Source organism: Hemibagrus wyckioides, linkage group LG01 (genome assembly GCF_019097595.1).
Source record: "Hemibagrus wyckioides isolate EC202008001 linkage group LG01, SWU_Hwy_1.0, whole genome shotgun sequence".
NCBI lineage: Eukaryota > Metazoa > Chordata > Actinopteri > Siluriformes > Bagridae > Hemibagrus > Hemibagrus wyckioides.
The window spans coordinates 13,018,889-13,040,491 of NC_080710.1; the positions used below are offsets into that span (position 1 = coordinate 13,018,889).

Genomic DNA, 21,603 nt, shown 5'->3' on the forward strand with positions numbered 1-21,603 from the left:
AAGGTTAATATCCTCAAGCTTTTTTTAGACCCGTGTCTCATTTTAGAGTTCAGCCTTACTGACCTAAATCATTTAGTTCAGTCCCACAACAGGTTTCTTTGAGCCTCAGTGAGGATGACAACTTGTTTCTCTGGCAAAATTTCTTGAAACTATAGAACCATTGCTATATTTGCACAGTTTACATGTATTGCCTTAACATAAAAGTCTAATGTGTAGTGCAATAAACATTGTGATGTTTCTGAAGGGAGCAGAGCGCTTAAGCTAAGGCTCTGAAACGATTGAGGCTGTCATGAAGTTGCACTTGATATACATGTACATATACATATATGATATATATATATATATATATATATATATATATATATATATATATATATATATATATATATATATATATGTATATTCTGGGAAATTTCAATATAACCCTGACATACGTTTATATATATATATATTTTATGTATAATTATAATATATAATTTCCCAGAACCCTCGAGCAGCCATCTAAAAAGTAATAGGCTTTCGGGCAACATCTGTATGTGAACAAAAGTAGAGAAATGTTATGATAAGTGAAGCAAAAACATCAGGTCATGATGTCAGCAAAAAGACCTGGCTCCAAAATAGACCTGCATATTGTCTTTGACAGTATCAGAAGTAACATGCTTTTCATGTCGACTGCATTTCTGTCAGCCTGTTTCCTGTCTTTGCTTCAGTGCTCCTGTACAAGCTGTAGCTCTTTAATACACTTTACTGTTTACCGAACTGCATGCCATTGCAGTTCAGCACTATTACTAGACAACATTGCATGCCTCGTTTATTCTATTTATAACAAATCAGGGTTATATCTTAAATAGTGAGCCTATTCCCGGATACGAGTCAGATGCAGGACAGCTCCACAAGCGAGACAGAAGCCCAGTGCACATGCCATTAAGCACATGACAGGGGCAGTACCTGTTAATCCAGCAACTAGTCATACTGCTGTTGTTGACACAAGTTTAAAGAGCTCCACTTACAGGAAGTGTAGAAGTAGAGACTGCATGCATTTCAGAGAGACAGAGAGACAGAAAGAGAGATCGAAAGAATTGAAAGTCACCTGAGTTGTTAACGTTGTGCATGTCACTGTCGTGAGGTTCCTGAGGCAGCCGGAGTTTGCCAAAGCTGTCGCTGGAGAAGTAGGAGTCACCCTCGTAAATGGTCTGTAGCATACTCCAGTCAGCGGCACATTGCCTGCCCTACTCTTCCTGTCACACTAGCAGCCCTTCCTTGTCCTCCCTCTCTCTGTCTCTCTCTCTTTCTCTCTCTCTCTCTCTCTCTTTCTCTCAGGAGACCACAAGCACTCGCTTCTGCCTCCTCCTCACTGGTGACACTACGTGAGAAAGACAACTCCTCCCTCGGTAACACGAACAGTTCCTCCCCTGCTATCTTCTTTGCTCCCTTTCACTTCTCCTCCACGCGTCAGGGAATCAGCAGGGGGGCTTCACCATCTCCTGCTGGAGCTCTTCAGAAAAGGGTTTATCCGTTCACTTTTTAGTGGTTTAAGTCTTCCCCTCTCCTCTCATCTGTTTTTCCCTGCAAAATGGCTGAACCACAGACCCTTCACTGCATCTGTGGAGTTGTGTGTCAGGCAGACATAGCTGTGCTCTGATTTTCATTTCTCTTTCTTCCCGTCGCTTCTCTCTCTACAGCTCTGTCTGGTTCAGAGCAGCTTACTGTAGAAAGGAGGAGGTTCATTTGCATGTGAATCAACAGTGGCATGGCCCACAGGTGACAGAAATAGAACAATGGCCAGCCCTGGCTATAAATAGATCAGGCGAGGCTCAGGGATTGGAGCGGCATTGATGCATTTAAAAATACCACACCAAACACAGCTGTGGCCCCTCGTTTTTCTGCCAGAAGGCATGTCTCTCTCCCTTTCACTCTCTTATTCTATCACTCTCCTTTTTTTTCTATTTTCTTCCCTCTCTTCAGTTCCCTCTGGCCTCCTTAAAAAGACACACAACCCGCTTTCTTGAGAGATAAATATAATTTGTCTGCATTTTGCTTGACATTTGGCTGCTTTATGCAGCTGTGCTGTGACGTTTGCATGGATTATGTGCAGAAACTTAGACCATATTTAGAGCATATTTAGCATCGCAGAAGTCTTTTTGCAGTTACTTTTGGCAAATTATAAACAATCCTTAAATTATTCTTTCTATTCTCTCTATTTCTAGAGAGAAATTTTCTATTTCTCTTCTCTCTCTCTCTCTGTACCTATTTAGTAAAAAAAAAAAAAAACATACAGCCGGACGATTTTCTGATAATTGCCCAAAACTTAAAAGAGGCTATGGAAACTCCATATTTGTGACCTAAAAGTTTTTGAGAATTGCATTGCATTAAAAAAACATGTATAGCAATAATAAGGATTCTCCAATAATAATACTCTTAATTTAGCATAGGTCAACGTGGCCTTTTTTGTTGTTGTTTGTTAGTGTGTTTTGGTATGTTTGTTAACCCCTGAAACTAAAATCCCCATCAAGGCCAGATGTACATTTCTCACTTCCAACATGAGGTCAACTTTACAACTTTACTTAAATATCCTACCTAATACATCTAAGATCCTAGCCTTTTGTAGAAACCTCACTAAATGTTTCTCATAGACAAAAGTGTTCTTGTTGCATTTACTATATAAATGTACAACTGTGATAGTCATTACACATTCATTAAGTATTAGATAGAGCCACTGAGAGCATGAAGGAGAAATTAAAATTCGACAGAATACAATGCATATAGCTTATATAGAAATGTGTGTTTTTTGTTTAATTTAATCAAACTAGAGCTAGAATATAGGTTACTACCATAATTAGAGAAGAATATATGAGAGATGAGCAGCCCTAAAAAGAATACAGGAAGCAGGATGTTAGCACTGTAAGTTTTCAGTTCTATTTTGGTACAAATAGCTCTGTCGCATCGCTCTGTCTAACCCCAGAGATTGGGGTTGGAGGGGAATGATGCTATATTTTTCTGTTTTTTCAGCTGGACAGACTGTTTATGCTCTCGTCATTTTGCTACCCCAGAGAACACAAAAGTGCACTTAAGTGTACTTGTTAAATATAAGTTTCCTTTGGAACTAGTGGAGTATTCCTATTTGCTCATTTCCTTGTTATGTACAAATAGCAAAGTTGTGACCGTGACCCCGCATTTGTATCCTCATCACACTTATCCACATTGGAATCATGGTTGCATACAGTACATATCCTTCCATTCTACTGGACTACCAATGTGGTTTCCTGTAGAAAGAGTGAAGGCCATATATCAAAGTCGTCACTAGAGAGTGACAGGCAACAATCATGCAGAAAGTAGTGTTGATATTATCATCACAAAAAATGTATACTGCCCTCATATTGAGAATGAAAGAAAACTAGTATAAAAAAATAGTGATGGCACTTATACAAATACAGTAGAGTAAAATTATTCTCACTGCTTATCCTGCCTCTGGTCTCAACAAAGATGAAAAGTCCAATCTTATCTACAAAGAGTGGGATGTTTTCATTCTAATCAAGTAGAAGCTACAGCTGATTTCACCTGTTTGATCAGTTGCTTTTCACTTTCAGTAGACTCAGATGAAAACCTGCACCCACACCAGCCCTTTGTAGATAGGATTGGACACCCCTAGAACAAAGGGTCTGCCATGATATGTTGGTTCTGGGGCTGAGAGGGTTAAGGGCCTTGATAAGAGCCCAGGAATGGGTCTTTGAACTAATTACCACCCAATGGCTTAATACCTAAGCCACTACTAACATGCTAATACTGTTCTGTATTAAAAATGAGAATAACAGTGAGCTGAAGTTGCTTAAATACTGTATTTCCTCACTGAGAGCAATACCTGCTAATGGATGAGAGTGAATTAGTGGTCTGATATACTGTTGAGTAAAAGAGACACTCAACATTTTGATACTCTTCTCTGTTGAAATGCAGTCACTCAAATAAATCACCCAAATTATCTGCAAGTGATGTTTCAATTTGTGCAGCCCAGAATGTAGCCATAATGTGCACAGAATGGCATTTAATGGAAAAAGATACCTTACTGACCTGCCATCACTTCCTTTAACCAATGGGCTAACCCCAATATTATATACACTAACAGCTGGATGTCCCCAGTGTAAACATCATTGGCCATACTTTTGGCCAGACTGGTGACCAGCAAAAAAAGACTTCTTCCAGACCACTATATATCCACATCTTTCATTGGCACATATGGCAATTGCACAATTGCACAGACAGTACAAGACAATTAGTACCCACTGTCACATAGAAAATGCTTCCCTATACACCTTCAGCCTCAAGGCCTCAAGCTTTAGTGCTTCTTCATCTGCATTCACAGGCAGTAGGTTGCTGATACCACTCTGATCCTCAGATTCACAATGACGGGCTATCTGCTCTCTCTGCTAGAGTTTTCAGGTTTAGAGAATGAGAAGCAGCCACTGAAAGAACATCAGGGTCAATATGTGAAGAAGCTATACTAATCTACTCACTGAGCTGTTGAGTTGTGACATGTTTTGAATCCACAAGATTGTTAAATAAAGAAACGCTGATACACATCAACACTAACAATACGCTTCAATGACCTGTTATAAGGACACAGTGAACCACGCTGAGAACAGTAATGAATGGAACACTGCGATTACTGTCACGCAAGGTGTGTGCCACCAAATGACAGCGCAGATTTAACAATAGGAAATTAGCAGGAATCAAATGAAAGTGTTATACCTAGCATCCTCTAATCCAATTCTTCAACTCTTTAAAAATAGGAGATAAGAAAAGAAAGAGAAGGAATGTGACATATAAGGGACTATTTTTAGGAGACATTTGAGGTCTATGTTACACAAGTTGACATCACTGACACTTGTAATGAAACAAGGAAATATGTAAACAGGAAAACACCATTTGTTTTGGAAATAAAAACCAGTCTGGTGTTCTGGAACGAAAAGCATTGATCAATACATCTGGATCAAGCTAGACTCACGAAGCCAGACCTTCTGACGACGGAAAGTCTGGACTCCATAGCAGCTTTTATTGGCCCAAGAGGGCGTCTGACTGACATGTAAAACAACCAGACACAGTTCCTTTTGTTCAGCATCATGGTTGAAAATGTAAAGTCGATGCCCCTACAATAACAGACCGGTGTGCAACCATTGATCATTCATTCAAGAAGTATACTTCAAATAATAAAAAAAATTCAGTGTTTAGCCTCGTAGTGCTCATTGCCACAGGTGTAACCACAGCGTCTTCCTTCTTCCAGGGAAGTAGAACATCATGAATGGCTTTGGTTCAGGCGGAATATTAAAAAACGTGACACTCACGTCTCCCAGAAATCCTGTAGAATCCAACCAATCAGATGACAACTTCTCTTGTTTCAAATATTGTGTGCCAAATTTTGTATTTCAAATCTTGTGTACCAGGATCAAGCATGACTTTGTTACATCCTGATTAATTTGGTTATTATAATGGCCACTTAAGTTAGTATAAAATGTCCCAAAATATGATTGTAGTTTTCTGTACAATATATAATCTGATCACATCGCTATAAAGTGAGAAAAGAAACTCTATACATTTTTTTAAGTGATCAGCTGCTACCCAAGGGAAAATGAAAAGAAATGAAATATACATCCCCAGCATACATCAATCAGGCATAACATTATGAGCACTGAGAGGTGAAGTGAATAACACTGATTATCTCCTCATCATGGCACCTGTTAGTGGGTGGGATATATTAGGCAGCAAGGGAACATTTTGTCCTCAAAGTTGATGTGTGAATGGACAAGCGTAAGAATTTGAACGAGTTTGATGAAGGGCCAATTTGTGATGGCTAGACGACTGGATCAGAGCATCTCCAAAACTGCAGCTCTTGTGGGGTGTTCCCGGTCTGCAGTGGTCAGTATCTATCAAAAGTGGTCCAAGAAAAGAACAGCGGTGAACCGGCTGGGTCAGGGCTGTTTTGGCAGCAAAAGGGGGACCAACACAATATTAGGCAGGTGGTCGTAATGTTATGCCTGGTCGGTGTATATAAATGATAGTTGTATACTGAAAAGGGTTAATTATATCATTGAAATACAGTAAGGAATTCTGATGAGGCTCTAAAGTGTCCACTAAAGTGACACAAAATTTGTGGTTAAGTCATACACATAGTGAACTAACCCTGTTATCAGTACACTATTGTTCAATTCTGTTCAGAAATCAACATACCATACCTTTACAATCAGTATAAACAAATGAATTATTTTATTGCTGTGAATATTATTCAAAAAAATAATCAGGTGGTTGAAAATAGCAGTTTGAAATTTTAGATGGTTATGGAACTATAAAAATATTCTATGAAAATATTGCCCCTAGTAGACTAGGTAAAGATTTGAGATACAGTTTGATGTAAATAGTAATATCTATAGTATCCTATTTCCATCTTGAAATAAATTGTATTCTGTAGTATAATCATTATTCGTGAAACCAAACACAGACACATCCCTCAAGTGACTAAGGCCAGCTTGATCGTGGTTAATGATTATTCAGCGCTAATGTCTCCAGCACCTGTTAGCATGTTGGAGCATCAGTAGCGTCAGTGCAGGCGGATTCAGGATCACGATTCTAGCGATTCTCACTAGTTGAGTGCCCAAAGCCTCCATCTGTCCAAACACTAGAACACTAGCTCACAAAGTGTGGTGCTCACACTGCTTTCTGCACAGCAATAACTTCATCAGGCTCCATTAATTTAGAGAAGGAATGTATTTTGTGTTTGTTTTTTTTTGTTTTTTTTTTATTCCATATATTATTTATCGCTGAACTGGGGAATAGTTTAAACATGCTTGGTTATATATGTAGACATTCATGTGAGAAAACATACACATCATGGTTGAATAACAGCACAAATAAGTCTGAAATATTCTTCACCATGCTTCCATAACAGCTGTCTAGACCAGATGTGCTGGAAAAGAACTAGAGGAGAAGTAACCTTTGTGTTAATGTCAAAAGTATGAATATTTAAGAAGTGCTCAGCATTTTACTTAAGGGTAGTATTCCTATGCATGTAAAAATAACTAATTTGAGGATGTTAAGTTGTATTTATTTGTCACATATACATTACTGCACAGTGAAATTCTTTTCTTCACATATCCCATCCTTGGGGGTTGGGGTCAGAGCACAGGGTCAGCCATGATACAGCGCCCCTGGAGCAGGGTGGGTTGCGGGCCTTGCTCAAGGGCCCAACAGTGGCAGCTTGGCGGTGCTAGGGCTTGAATCCCAATGTTCCAGTCAATGACCCAGAGCCTTAACCACTTGACCTACCACCGCCCCAAGTTTGCTCACAATGAAGACTAAAGATTTGTGTGAAATAGAAAGCCAAGATAAACCTTAGGTCCAGTCAGTAAATCAAGATTTACATTCCTTTTTCTTCTATTAGTGTCACTTCTTCAGTAAGTCAATAACACGCTTATGTAAATAGCAATTTACTGAACAACCAGAGGCTATAAGCAGTTATACATCAGCAAAAATAGCACACTATCAAATGTTTATCAGCTAATCAGATGGGACAAAAGGTTGTGACCCTTATTTCAGGATTTATTTGCCTCTCTGTAACACTTTCAGCTGAGCAACTGACTTGGCTACACAGTTTGATTTACTTTTGTATTTATATTTCCCTTTCAAATTTTGGTTACTAAAACTAGACAATTCTGTGTGTGTGTGTGTGTGTGTGTGTGTTTGTTTGTTAGAATAGCAAGCAGCCTTGATGGGCTGTAAAGGGGTTGAAGAGCCTGTTATAGCTTTCCTGCGTCAGAGGTGGCCTTTGTTCACTGTAGTCCTATTAAACAATTTAAGTGTGAGCGTCAGTGTGCCAGCTGGTGCTGCTCTCGCTCTCTCAGGTTAACTCATCACAGCCCCCGAGAGCCCCTCCTTATCCTTTCCAAATTTAAATACAAGACAATTGTAGGGTTATAAAGAGGAAATGAGAGATATGTATCATGGAAAGGACACTGCAATGCATCTTGGGTCTCATTACGTGAAAGTAAAAAGAAATCTTGACTCACTCTTTAATGTTATACTTGATCAGAAAATATCTTTACTCTAAATCAGGATGTTATTCTCACATATTCAGCACTCGGGCTGTGTTATGGGGTCAGAATTGTAGGTCTGATGCGTTTTGGTGCACAATTACACACACACACACACACAAAACACTTTCAGCACATTAGAGATATTTTTCTAAGGAAACCAAATGCCGACTATATTCCCTCCATAAAAGCTCAGCACATTTTGTTTTCATAAAATGTCCTAATATCAACCCATCGAAAGGCCATGTTGCATTAGACATCCTCAGGGTGCTAAAATATTGCTCTTTGGCTAATTAGATCAAACTGGAGAGCGAGAATTTCTCTCCATTGTAGATGACCAATCTGTGTGGGAGAGAATGTGTCAGCATCAAGGTCTGCTCACTTGTTTTTCTTCACATTACAGAGTCGCTCCAGCCATCGCTTCGGCTCTAATTTTACCCTGAAGTCTATGCAGACAGAAATAATTGGAATAAGAACCTTTTCATGAGGGGCTGTGTAATGTACATGCGTGCTTGTGTGGGTGTGAATACCGCTAATCATCTGCTTACATGTGCGTATGTAAACGTGTGTATTGTTTCTGTAGAATTTCATCATGTGTCTTTGGGGTGGTGATGGCAGATGTGCAGCTTACACCACAGATGGTGATAGCAAGGGAACCTGGTGCCGTCTGGGTACCTGGTTACAGGTGCATCCCAGCTCTCTTTTTTAACATTAGCATGGCTTATGATGCAGCAGGTCATATTGTGGCATCATTAAAATGTTTTCCCCTGATACCTGGCGACACCCAGGCTAGCAATTCCTCCTGCCCCTCAACACACTTGCATCAGTTCTCCCTCACCATTTCCCCACGTGTGAAATAATCCCCATTCCCAAATCGGTTTCCTCTCGCTTTACTCACCTCCCACTTCATCCACCCCTCCTCCCAACAGGCTCACACAGAGAGCAACCCAGGTCGTAGCCCGTAGTGTAATTCTGCCATTTCAGCCCAGCATCGCTCTCCTTCGGCCACTCAGCCGGCCTCATAAAAGCACAAAGGCACCAGTGCTGCAAACCGCACGTCCAAACCCAATTAGTGCCTCCATCTGGCTACATTATGGGAGTGGCTTTCCGCTCTAATGATTTAGCAGTGGAGCTTTATTAGGTTACACTGTCTGGCCCCTGTTGGTATTTCCTGCAAGATGTTTGGGGTGAGTTGGAAAGCACTTTACAGGTCGGATCAAATAATGCACAGAAAGCACTTTTTTTTCAGATGCTGCACTAATGATCTGTTGGAATATTCGCAAAGATGTTATGGAAATCCAGGACAATTGTGTAACACAAAGGAGACTGCTTGATGCATCTGGGCTGTCTGGTCTACCTTAGCTGAGTAGATCCTTCTCAGATTTTGTCACTACGTTGTTGTTTTGTCACAACACTGACGTCTGTTAATGATGTGTGATCAGTGAATGGGTTCTGACATCACTGCTAAGTTTGGTTTGAGACAAGCTAAACCCATGCATTGTCTTTCTTTCCATGGTACCTTTAGTTGTTGATACTTGTAGTAATTTAGAGGCAAAATTGGCGGCAGCAGTGGCTCAGTGATTAATGTGTCTGGGCTGCTGATCAGAAAGCAGAGAGATTTAATTGAGCTGTATATTTAACCGTAAAGACCATCTTCCTCTGTGTGTGTGTGTGTATTGATCAGTCACTATATATAGCACCAAAGTGATGCATGTCACTGTGGGGATGGGGCTAGTTCAGAGAAATCTTTACCGATCAATCTGCCCCACCACTGGAACATATTGATCTGCCACCTAAACCCTGAAATCATCATAACTTTGTACTCCCGCTCTCCTAGATCTCTTCTGTGACATTTTTAAAAAATGAAAGAGCATATTTTCACAATTCTAGAGTGCAGTTTCCAGCTCTCCTGAACTTAAACACAATAAGCTGACTCTTGAAGTCTATTTAAAGTCAGAGTGCTGATGCTAGTACATGATGGCATGCAGCCAAGCTTGCCAGCTATAGATGTTTAGGAATGAGAAGTCAGACACACACTGGACAGTCTAGCACATATTGATTTTTTTTTAATACAGATATAAGCAGTTCATCAGGGCAGTTCACCATATGACGAGTTTTTCAAGGCTTTTTTTGTGACTCCAGTTCATTTTCACAGCTTAATACAGGAGGCTATAAATATGATCTGAGAATAAAAGTAGAGATTAGCATATAAATATAATTCAATTCGCCTCATTCAGCTCAGACCTCCTTCGTGTGGCCTGGAGTCAACTTGCAGTGCTGATTAAATAAGATCTCATTTCAATAGTTCAGTGCCAAGCTAGCTCTCTAACTTAATCTGTAGTATTATCACAGGATAATCTCAACATCCATCGAATGTCAACCATACACACACACCCACACACACACACACACATACACACACACACACTCATTATCTGTTATATCTATTATCTGACATGCTTTTACTTTTGTAACCATGTAAATAAATATTATGCCTTCATCTAACACTAACACCAGCCCATTCAAATCCTAGGCTATTATTCAGTTCACATTAAAGCATATTATTTAGGAACTAATATGAATTATTCAGTAATTAATAAGAACTAAATAGTACCAAGAGTAAGTAATGCTATTCTGGTCTAGGAAGTGTAAGGGGATTTATCCTCAACAACCAAATAGAATTTTTTGTTCAACATGTTTCAAGTCAAATGTATCACATATTAATAGCAATAAATTAAAACAAATTGTTTACTAATATATATTACCTGTGAGACATTCCAATGACATAATTATTAATGTAGATAATTACATCTATGCTACACACGCATCTCAACCTATCCTCACTCCCAGTAACCAAAAAGGAAACATTTTGTCTCTTTAAATCTTTTTCTATTTATATAAATTGCAGTTTTTGTCTGTCAAGGCCAGCTGAATGAAGAAAAAGAAAAGCATGCTCAAACATACACACACACACACACACACACACAGGCCTCATAATGATATCTGATACAGCTCAGGTTAATTTCCCTGTAATGCTGTCCTGTATGAAACGTCTGACTTAATATCTTTTTATCCTGGACCTGATTAGAATCTGATAAGTTACTGTCTTGGAATGTGATTTTGTCTGTAATAGTAACTGTTTTCATTAATAAATCTTAATCTAACCAAATATTTGATTTAATAATAGCTCATTTGACTGATATTTGAATCCCCTTATGTAATATAATATTTAATTAAATTCTCAATTAATAAAATGCTTCTAGTATAACGTTATAATTGCTTTCCCAAAAATGACTGTTCTTAGGCCAGATTTATCATTCAGCTTATTATGGCTCTCTTTACTGTTCCTTAAGTAAAATGAAAGAATGTCCTAATATAACAATATTAATATATTTCTTATCCCTTCTTATATATTCTTATGTCAGTATAGTGCCTGTACAAAAAAAATACACAGTGTTCTTGCCCAGGGTTGGCTTGCGCTCTAAGTGAGTGTAGAGAGCTAATCTTTAGTCAACAATCATTACAAGTTCTGTGCATGTGAAAGTATGCCCTGTAAATCACCAGTTACCCTGCCTCACAAGCATGAAACCTTCATTTTTTATCTCTCTAATCAGTCCATCTCTCTAACTTTGGCTGTCCTCACAACTTCAACAGTGTCACAGACAGACAAAGTACAACCATGGAGCATATTTTAAGGAGGAGTTTTATGTCTATGTGCTTGACCATGAAATTGATGAAATTGATTCAGGAATTCTAGCTGATGTCCTCAGAGGATGTTGTAATTCTGTTCCTTCATCACCACTGCATCCATGAAAGGACTAATGGTCATGACAAATAGGACACACAAGCATATATCCATGTGCACCACACAAACAGTGTCTTACACACACACACACATAACCTTCGGTTACATATCCTCCCCCATTTTTAATGCCTCTTCCTCTTGGCCCCTAAACTCAGAGACATACCATGCTGAGCGAGCGGCCCTCTTGTGGGAGTTCCAGGTCATTTGTTTTAATCGCCACTCCAGATCTCTCTGAAGAGCAGACCATAGATCATAGGTCAACTCACATAGATGTTGAAAAAACATTCTGTGCCTCGTTCTCCTGTGGTGAAGTCGTACCACAAGTCACTAGTGCACACTTGTTTATCAGCTATCCACCCCTCCCTTCGGCCTTTATGCCATTTGGCCTGCCAGAGTAACAGCCTGCAGACGAATGTGTTGAAAAAAGCCATCAGATCTGTTACAAAGAAGGGGTTGTTGTGACATTCTTTAGCTTGTTAAGAGAGCCTTGATATACTTTAAGTGTTTAAAGTAACAAAAATATGAACTATTGAGATGACCTGAAGTATGTTTCAGCTTAACCTAGTTTTGTTTTTAACAGAAAGTGCCTTTGTAACTCCAGCTAACCTTTTACTGATGAAAACAGAGGCTCTTTAATTCTCTCAGGTATCAAATGACTATTAATTAAGTTGTTCTATATACACACATGTGTAGACAAGAACACTGGCATTGGGCTGTATTTAGACACATCTTCAAAATGCAGACCTCTACTTTCATCCCAGATCCAGTTCCACATCCAGTTGGGCTTTACATCTTATCTACATTAATGTCCATCACATTACACCATAAATCCTTTTCTGTCTCCAGACTGCAAAAGAAAAGACAGACAATCCAAGCAAACAGAGTCTGAGAGTCTGACACTGACTCTCCTGTCATTTCCCAATAAACAGTGTAAAAGTCTCAAACCCTAAAGCGTGTACTAAATGTATCTGTGGCCAAAGCAGTGCTGCCATGTCCAAGACTTAAATAGTGCTCAGTGATCAGAGAGAGAGAGAGAGAGAGAGAGAGAGAGAGACAGACAGAGAGAGAGAGAGAGAGAGAGAGAGACATGGCAGCAGCTTTTATCAGGCCTGTAATCAGACTGCAGATGCTGTGTGAGAGAGCGAAGGATGCACACTGGGTGGCTTTGGATTCACGTTCAAATATATAACGTACTGATCATCAAACCAAGGTTGCCAGGTCTGTGTGACAAAAAAAGTAATAATTAGCCCAGCAGTCAGTGTATAAACTTCAATACTGTCAATACCATTCTCACTTAAAAAAATGTTTATTGCTTAAAAAATACCATCATACAGTACAGTCTTATGAAGCTATATTAACGGCATGTTTTTAACACAGTTCTTTCACTAAAATAGTCCCATGTTATAACATATATATATATATATATATATATATATATATATATATATATATATATATATATATATATATATCAGAAATTTTAAAATATCTATAAGAAGGCCCAACACCATATCATATTTTACTCCATCACATTTTAATGATTACCACAGCCCACATTGCATTAAAAACATTTCTAGCTTACATATTTGATAGAACTATCATTAATCCAACATCCAAATCTCACCCTGCTGACAAAAACAAATCATCCTTTCACCCAAAACGACTCTCACCCAAACAGTTTTCTTACTCTAATAACTAGGATTAAAAAGGTTTCTGTATACAATAGTTTAATATCTTTATATTTGATAAATTAAAAATATTGGCTCTGCATCCAATAATCCTATTCGTTAACCTAATCTAAGTCCAATGTAAACTTGTAGATGTGAAAAAGGTTTACTTTCATTCATAATTTAAAACAAAAAAAAGAAAGAAAACTTTACTAACGCCCAGAAACCAAGTATAAGAATTCTTCCTAATTGGCGGTGTATCCTGCAGTTGTAACCTCACTCAGTCTCACAGGATTCCACAGAGTATATCTAATGTGGGTGTAATTCCTCTGCATATTTGTTCTGCTCATTTCATGCCTCTCTGTCCTCAGCCTATATCATAACTCACTAGGACAGCTTAACAGAAGAGCGGGGCAGGTGCACTAGAGATGAAAGCCCAGAACAAACGTTTGTCCAGTCATTGAGTGGGATGACCTTGGCCCTAAAGATGATGGCACTCAAGCAGTCACACCTTCAGTGTCTGTTTCTGCAATCAGTTTCTTAATAGCTGTACCTCCTGGCGCAGAAAGGATGGCACAAAAGAGTCCAGTATATGTGATCTTGAGCAAGAGATCATTTGACCAGCATTTTTCTTCGTGCTAGATCTTACTATTGCACCATACAATTCTACTAGAAGGCACTAAAAGCAAAAACTCCAAAAAGCAAACATATCAGTGAGATGCATGGCTTAAAAAACATCCAACCCTATCTAATTCACTGTAAGCCATATGGCAAAATATGTTATGGTCTGATGAAACCCTGGTACAAGGTTTTGGCCATAATTCTAACCAGCTGTATTTCCCAGTGAACAGCCTACTCATGGTAAAGCATGGTGGTGTCAGCATCATCTTATAAAGCTGCTTTTCTTCAGCTGGGATTGGGGGTGTTACAGATAATAGCCCCCAAATTCCATTCTATTTTTGGCACAATACCTGCAGGCCTCTGTCAGACAGCTGAAGAAGAAAGATTTGACTATCCAGCATGATAACGACCTAAATCACAAACACAAGTCAACAAAGGAATTGCCCAAGTTAAAGGAATTGCCCAGTTAAAGCCCAGATCTACATCATATCGAAACCCAATGAAATGATGTGAAGAGAACTAGGCACAGGAGATCAGCTCGCATTTTTAGCACCTTGCATGCTAAATAAAGTTGCTAGACTCTATCCTGTATGACATTAAAACTAGAAAGCTGGAGTGGTGAGAAATTCCAATGAACAAACCAAAATGTGTGAGAAATTACAGAAACAATGAACTGAAACAGAAAGGTGACATTTCTTCATGGCATTAAAGGAGCCTGTGTGGTACAGCCGGAGTTGTCCTCTGTCTTCTAATGATCAAATCTATGCTTTCTGCTTTTTTATTGAAGGTATTTCCTTTATGCTGGAAAAGACATGCCATTTGAAACAGCCTTTATTTGTCACATATACATTACAGCACAGTGAAATTCTTTCTTCGCATATCCCATCCTTGGAGGTTGGGGTCAGAGCGCAGGGTCAGCCATGATACGGCGCCCCTGGAGCAGAGAGGGTTAAGGGCCTTGCTCAAGGGCCCAACAGTGGCAACTTGGCGGTGCTGGGGCTTGAACCCCTGATCTTCCGGTCAACGACCCAGAGCCTTAACCACTTGATTTGTGCTGTCCACACCAAAATCACACTAAATGTCAGGATTTGCTAATTTGATAATAGGAACTTTGAGGGGAACAAATCCATTATTTATCCTAAAATCAATTATTCAAGTCAATTTTACTTGAACAACACACTTGGATATCTTGTGCACCATTAAGTGGGCTTTTAAAGTAAGTTCTTTGAGACTTTAAGATTTTTCAACTGGTCTATGTCTATGTCTGAAAAATATATACAACTTTTACAATGTGTTGAATATAAGAGATCACGAAAAAAAACTGCACTAAGTCAATGCAATTTTTTTTATTTTATTTTATTTATTTATTTTTTGCTGTTGTTTGCCTGATTCTTTTCAGGGATTGGATATATCTGCTGTATCAACACAGTGCTACTGAAATTCAGGTGGCTCCAAAGCATCTGAAGTGGTTGCTTAGAGACAACAGTGCTGCGTCACATCTAGGATGGCCCTCAATAAGGAACACAATAATGCTTTCTCCATCTCAGGCTGCCTGATCTCCAAATGGGTTGGAGCTAAAATTAGACAACAGGGTCACAAGTTTTCCCTGAGCTCATATAAAGAGTATTAACCTCCTTTCTGCAGAAAAGCAAAGAAAAGAAGTCAATGATTTAAAAATGGTCTTAGAGTAAATAGTGGGTTTTTTTTTATTATTACTTAACCAGAAAAATGTGTTTAAAAGGAGCACAGGGAAGGAAGAGTAGCAATTACTCAGTGATGGAGAAACAGCTGATTTCCCAAACATTCCTGGTTAAATGCTCGATCATACGTCTTCGTTTGCACAACAGTGACTCATCACATCACTCTCACCTCATTTCTGAGAAATCAGCGCAGGTTTTTAGACACACTACAAAAGCAGCCCTCTTTTTAGAGTCAAAAACAGGAAGCTCCCTAAAGCCACCTCATAAAAATACCATTTGGAAAGGCTTGCTCAGAAATGTCAGCATTTCCTCTTTTAGACTATCACACTTCCCTGTCCAAGTTTCCCTCTAAAAAGGAACACAAATAACTTTAAAGCTCTTTAAAACACCCAAAGAAAAAGGAAGTAGAGATTAGTAATATAGTCTTCTGCAAAGAATGATTTGAATTCACATTGTCACACATTAGTTGAGGTCTATTGTGCATAGAAAAGTGACAGAAATTGAACTCTGAAAACAAAACCAACAAACACGAATGAATGAATGAATGAATGAATGAATGAATGAATGAATGAATGAATGAATGAATGAAACTTTAGCCACCAAAACCTGCTGATAACATCACTGTGATCCTGTGTTTATGCTATCATGTAACATTAGCAATCTCATCTCCAAATCCATTTTATTTGTTCATTATGGATTTATTCCTAACACACAAACTGAAGCATATCTCAGTATTAGTGCTATAATAGGACTACTTCACTGTGTACTCATGCAGTGTGGGACTCCAGTACCGATTCTCCAGTGTGACTCTGCTGGCAGAGAGGGAGGGTAGAAGTGTTTCCTCCGTATCACTGTTACATCAGATTGTGTCCTTCGCAGAGGTCTGTGGGCCACATATTTCTGTTCTCCTTTATCTAAACACACACAACAGGGCCATGAACTAGTTTCAAGATCATATATACCAGGGGTTTTTTTTAGGTTCAAACTTTTGGGAGATTGCTTGAACTAGAAAATTCAAAACCCTCCACAGGCTCACTCAGTACAGATATATTACATGGATTTCATTATTTTTTAAATACTAAATGTATTTTGTTTGTGTATTTAAGCCATAGAGCTTTTTAAATTCCTTACTTTTCTACTGATTGAACACATGACGTTCCTATTAGGACAGAATTTATATGTTTTTGAGTTATCAAGGTTGGGATTGAAACCAGTCAGTTAATAAAATAATGACTATAAAATCTCCAAAGTAACTGATTTAATAAGTAGAATAATATAATACAGTAATTATAAATAAGAAACATATTTAGACCTCTGGGGTTTCCTGGACATCACTTTAAAAACTGATGTCCACTGTCCATAATTCACTCATTTATTATACTCTAATTTTGTAATGTTTGTAACAAGCTTGCAGATATATTAACCTTTTTGCATAATACATCATTTTATAAGAACACATCGTTGCAGATTACTGTTTGTACTCTCTTTCACTTCTCTCTATCTACATATCTGTTCATCTGACAGTTACTCAGTGTAGTTTTCTATTTCAGTTCTTACTGCACAGTTCACATTATCAATCACTGGCAAGTATGGTCTTATTTATGTATGCATAAAATTCTATATAAACGATAATAAGTCAAAAGTCCTGCGAACGACTTACCATCCTTCTTCTTCATGGCAGCCGTATACTGAGTCAGTGTCGCCTAGAGTGAAATGCTTCACTTCTCACTTCAGCAAGATGAACTCGAAAGGTCATGCTTTCAAACCACACATGCTCTGTCACAACTCAGCCATGCAGCAAGTCACGCAGTAGATTCCAGGGGAAGTGACTATCCAGTGAGGATATGGTTGCCTAGGATTTTTTTTTCTTCTTTTTTGTTAAGAAGGTTATTATGTGAAAGTTTAGTAATTCCCTTTTTCTACTGCCTTATGGTGAGTTGACAGTTCTGAAACACATTAGCCATGTGGAGAGTGAGTCATAATCTTCCTCTCACTCACTACATGTTCACTAACTCACACTCAAGAGTGTCACAGCCCACCATGCTAATGTGAGGATATTCAGAGATATTTTACCAAGAATCTTGAAAAAATAGTAGTTCATTTCAATTCTTTTCATCGGTTTCCTCAGAGGAATTCACTATATGGCTGAAAGTGTTCACATACCTGATCATCAACCTTATTCTCCAGAGTTATTATAATAGCCTCCACTCTTCTGGGAAGGCTTTCCACTAGAGCTCAGGCAGTGATGTTGGGTGAAAGGCTGATGCTGGAGTGCAGTCAGTGTTCCAGTTTATCCTGAAGGTGTTCAGTGCGGTTGAGGTCAGAGCTCTGTGCAGGACATTCGAGTTCTACCCCAAATGAGGATGGGTTCCTTTTTGAGTCTGGTTCCTCTCGAGGTTTCTTCCTCTTACCACCTAAAGGAGTCTCTCCTAGTCACAGTCGCCTCAGGCTATAGGGATTACTACAAATAAATTTAAATATAAGTCTAATATAATCTTTTTGTTTAACATTAATCTAGCACTTTTTGTACTACATTTACAGCATTCTTATTCAGAGTAACTTTTTATACAAGTAGGCAATTGACGGTTAAGGGCCTTGCTCAGGGGCCCAGCAGCAGCAGCTTTGGATGGAACTGGGATTCAAACTGACATCCTTCTGCTCAGTAGTCCAACACCTTAAGCACTATGCTACCACATCTCACATGTTTCATGTACTATGCTCTGTGAAGCTGCTTTGGAACAACGTCCATTGTTTAACTGGTAATATTTGTCAGCACACAGGAGATTTCCAATTTGTGAGGAATGTTTTGACAATCATGTCCTTTATAATAACATTTATGGCATTTGCCAGATGTTCTTATCCAGAGCTTTGTACAGAAGTGCTCTATAAAGGAATACATCATGATACTGGTTCACTAGGTACGGACTAAGAACAGCATCAGTCTCTAAACTCTATATATAAACATTATAAACTGTTGGGGATGTAATAAAGTAAGAAAGGCACACAGACAACAACACAAGTTTGTATTTTCTAGTTTAAGTTCTTCAGAAAGAGGTAGGTCTTTAGATGGTGTTTGAAGGCTGCTAGTGACTCAGCTGTTTGGATGTCTAGGGGAATTTTATTCTTCACCTAGTTACCTGAACAGAGACAAATCCTGCTGCGTACATTCCTTGCTAGAGAATCAGAGAGAGTGCAGGTGCAGATCAGGGTGTGATAAGTGCATAATAAAAAAGTATATCAGTAGCTTACTGTTGTGTTGTGTAACACAGCAGACGGCATGAAGGCTATTTTTACTCAGCTCGATGTCTTTTTCATGAAGTTTGTAATGCCCTTGATTTGATTTCTCACTACCATTAATCATTTCCGTGTCATCTGAGTATGTGAAATATTTTCTTCTTTCATCATTTTGTACCTTTCTGACCTGCATGTTCTTTTCCCAGCTAACATAAGCAGGATTTTTTTTGTTCCATCAAACATGTATAGCATGTGACAATTAGTATCTATCACAAGAACAGCATTCACATATCTGTACATAATAGTGGTTATTTCTCAAAAATGGAATTTGGTTGGTGGTTGGTTGTTGTTGGAATTTGGTTGTAGGCTAGAAAATGATTCATTTTAATGATTAATTAGTTATTGTTCTTTTTACATGATTTTTCCTCATTCTTTATAAGTGCTTGTTGTTACAGCCTTATTCTAGCTAAATGCTTAAATCAGACTGTGATAATGTCAACAGATTTTTATTTGCAGCAGGTTGCCATTTTCCGTACTATAAAATCGCACGTAGGCAGTTCCTATTACTACCATGGTTTCCATGGTAACAACATTATTCAGACTAGCATTCCACTTGACAACAAAACCAGTTTTCTTGCTTCTCAAATAAATAAAACATTCTGGAGGAAGTTTTGGCATTTGTATATAATATGTACCAGTGTATCATCATTATCTGCATCTCTATCTTTATCTCTAATCGCTTCGCTCACAATGCTAGTGGCTGCCCCAAGTCACTCCATATTTGCATAAAGTTAAACTTTTCTCAACTCTGTCACGTCACTGGACATGCTCACATCTAATCGCCAACATGTGCTGTCACTCATGTCGCTGGAAGACATCAGCTTTCATTGAAAATGAAAATAAAATGTGAACACCATGTGAACACAGCGTTAGAGACTGAAACGCTTCTCGTTTTTTTTTTCCTGAGCAAGCAGCTAGCACGCTACAGATTAGCTAGGATTTATCACAGATCCATGATAATAACATGAAGGTGAATAAATCTGTTATAGGACCGTATCCAAAACAGAGATGCAGGTCTAAACAAAAAATAATCAGAATACTGATTCACATTGCATATCAGCTCAGTACATATTTGTCAGTTTGTCCCTAAAAAGTCTTGACCTTCTGTCTCATCCGAAAGACTTCTGCTTACTCAGCTAGCTAGGTCAGATTAAAACACTGTGTGTGTGAAATAAAGTTTTTCGACATTCTTGGCTGCTGATAAATGATTCGTTGAGGATATGACCATGCGATTGGATCATCAGATACCAAAAAAACCAGCTAGTTAGAGACCACAGCTGTGTAGATAACATCAACTTTCAAAAACATGAAATTGTAATAAGGTGCTGAAAACTAAATAGCAATGCTGTGTTGTCATTGCTGGACGATAGTAACGATAGCAAAAATAAGCAAATAACTAATATTTTACTACCATTACTGATGTGCTTTGTGTGCTTTTGTGATTATTGGCTAAGGTTCAGGACTGATCTCTTGGCTCAGTGCATGCGTCCCATTAATGTCTGGCACGTGTTGACTCAGAGGTCTGTACTTCATATCTTTATCTCGAATCAAAAGCTTTTTGTGTCCATGTCACTGCTAGCTGCATTTCTCTTCTGCATTCCTGTCCCTCAGTCCCAAAGTTTACTCCTACTCCCTCATTCAGTTTGACGTCTCAGGGGGTCCACACGAAGCATAAATGAAATAAATCTGATCAGCACACATTCCATTGCGTCTTCAATCACGCAGCATTTTTGTCTCGCTGTTAAAAGTGGTGTAATGAATGGCGTAGTTTATTGTGCTGAGGACATGTTAGAGGAGTGGGAGGGAGGGTGTGCTGGTTTGTGCAGGTGGAGGAATGCCGCAGTAGTGTTTATTCTGGCTCTGCATTGTGTCTGGAGCAGACTCTCGGGCTCAGGCTAAACATTTCCCCACGGCCTTGCTGTGCACTGTGCACAAACCAAGGAGGTGCAACTCGTTCCAGTAGTACTGGTGGGTCAGTGCTGGTTATGGTTCTATGCTAGTGCCAAGAAATCTTTGAGAAAATACTGGGAGACCTAATGGCAAATCCACAAATAAAAAATTATCCAATCATTTTTTTTGTATGGTTTATCTGATATAGAGTCACAGGGAGCCTGGAGTTTATCCCAGGGAACTAGAGGCACAAGGTGGGGGACACCCTGGACAGGGGGTCAACCCAACACAGGGCACACACACACACACACACACACAAACACACACGTCGGATAATTTAGAGAAGTAAATCAGCTGTGGGCATATGTCTTTGGACTGGGGAAGGAAACCACAGTACCTCGAGGAACCCCGAGTCATACAAACTCCACACACACAGGTAGGAGGTGGGAATCAAACCCCCAACTCCAGAGGTGTGAGGCAAACATGCTAAAAAAGAAATGAATAATGCTACAAAAGCTGTATTTTTCCTGATTATTAAATCAATCATCTGA

General features: G+C 38.9%; 1 protein-coding gene across 3 annotated transcripts in view; it reads right to left on the minus strand.

Moving 5' to 3' along the window:
* hdac9b (histone deacetylase 9b) overlaps positions 1-17,672 on the minus strand; it is a 37,723-nt gene extending 20,051 nt beyond the window's left edge. The window contains exons 1-2 of one of the 3 annotated variants that reach the window (XM_058394096.1): positions 17,529-17,672; positions 16,660-16,782 (exon numbers count right to left, since the gene is read on the minus strand). In XM_058394096.1, coding sequence (XP_058250079.1) covers positions 16,660-16,782; positions 17,529-17,544 — 139 coding nt within the window. In that variant the 5' untranslated portion in view covers positions 17,545-17,672. Of the gene's footprint in view, positions 1-1,090; positions 1,713-16,659; positions 16,783-17,528 lie in introns of those variants that run through there. The other 2 variants (XM_058394087.1, XM_058394103.1) reach the window with 2 other exon arrangements.
* Between the last annotated feature and the right edge of the window lie 3,931 nt (positions 17,673-21,603).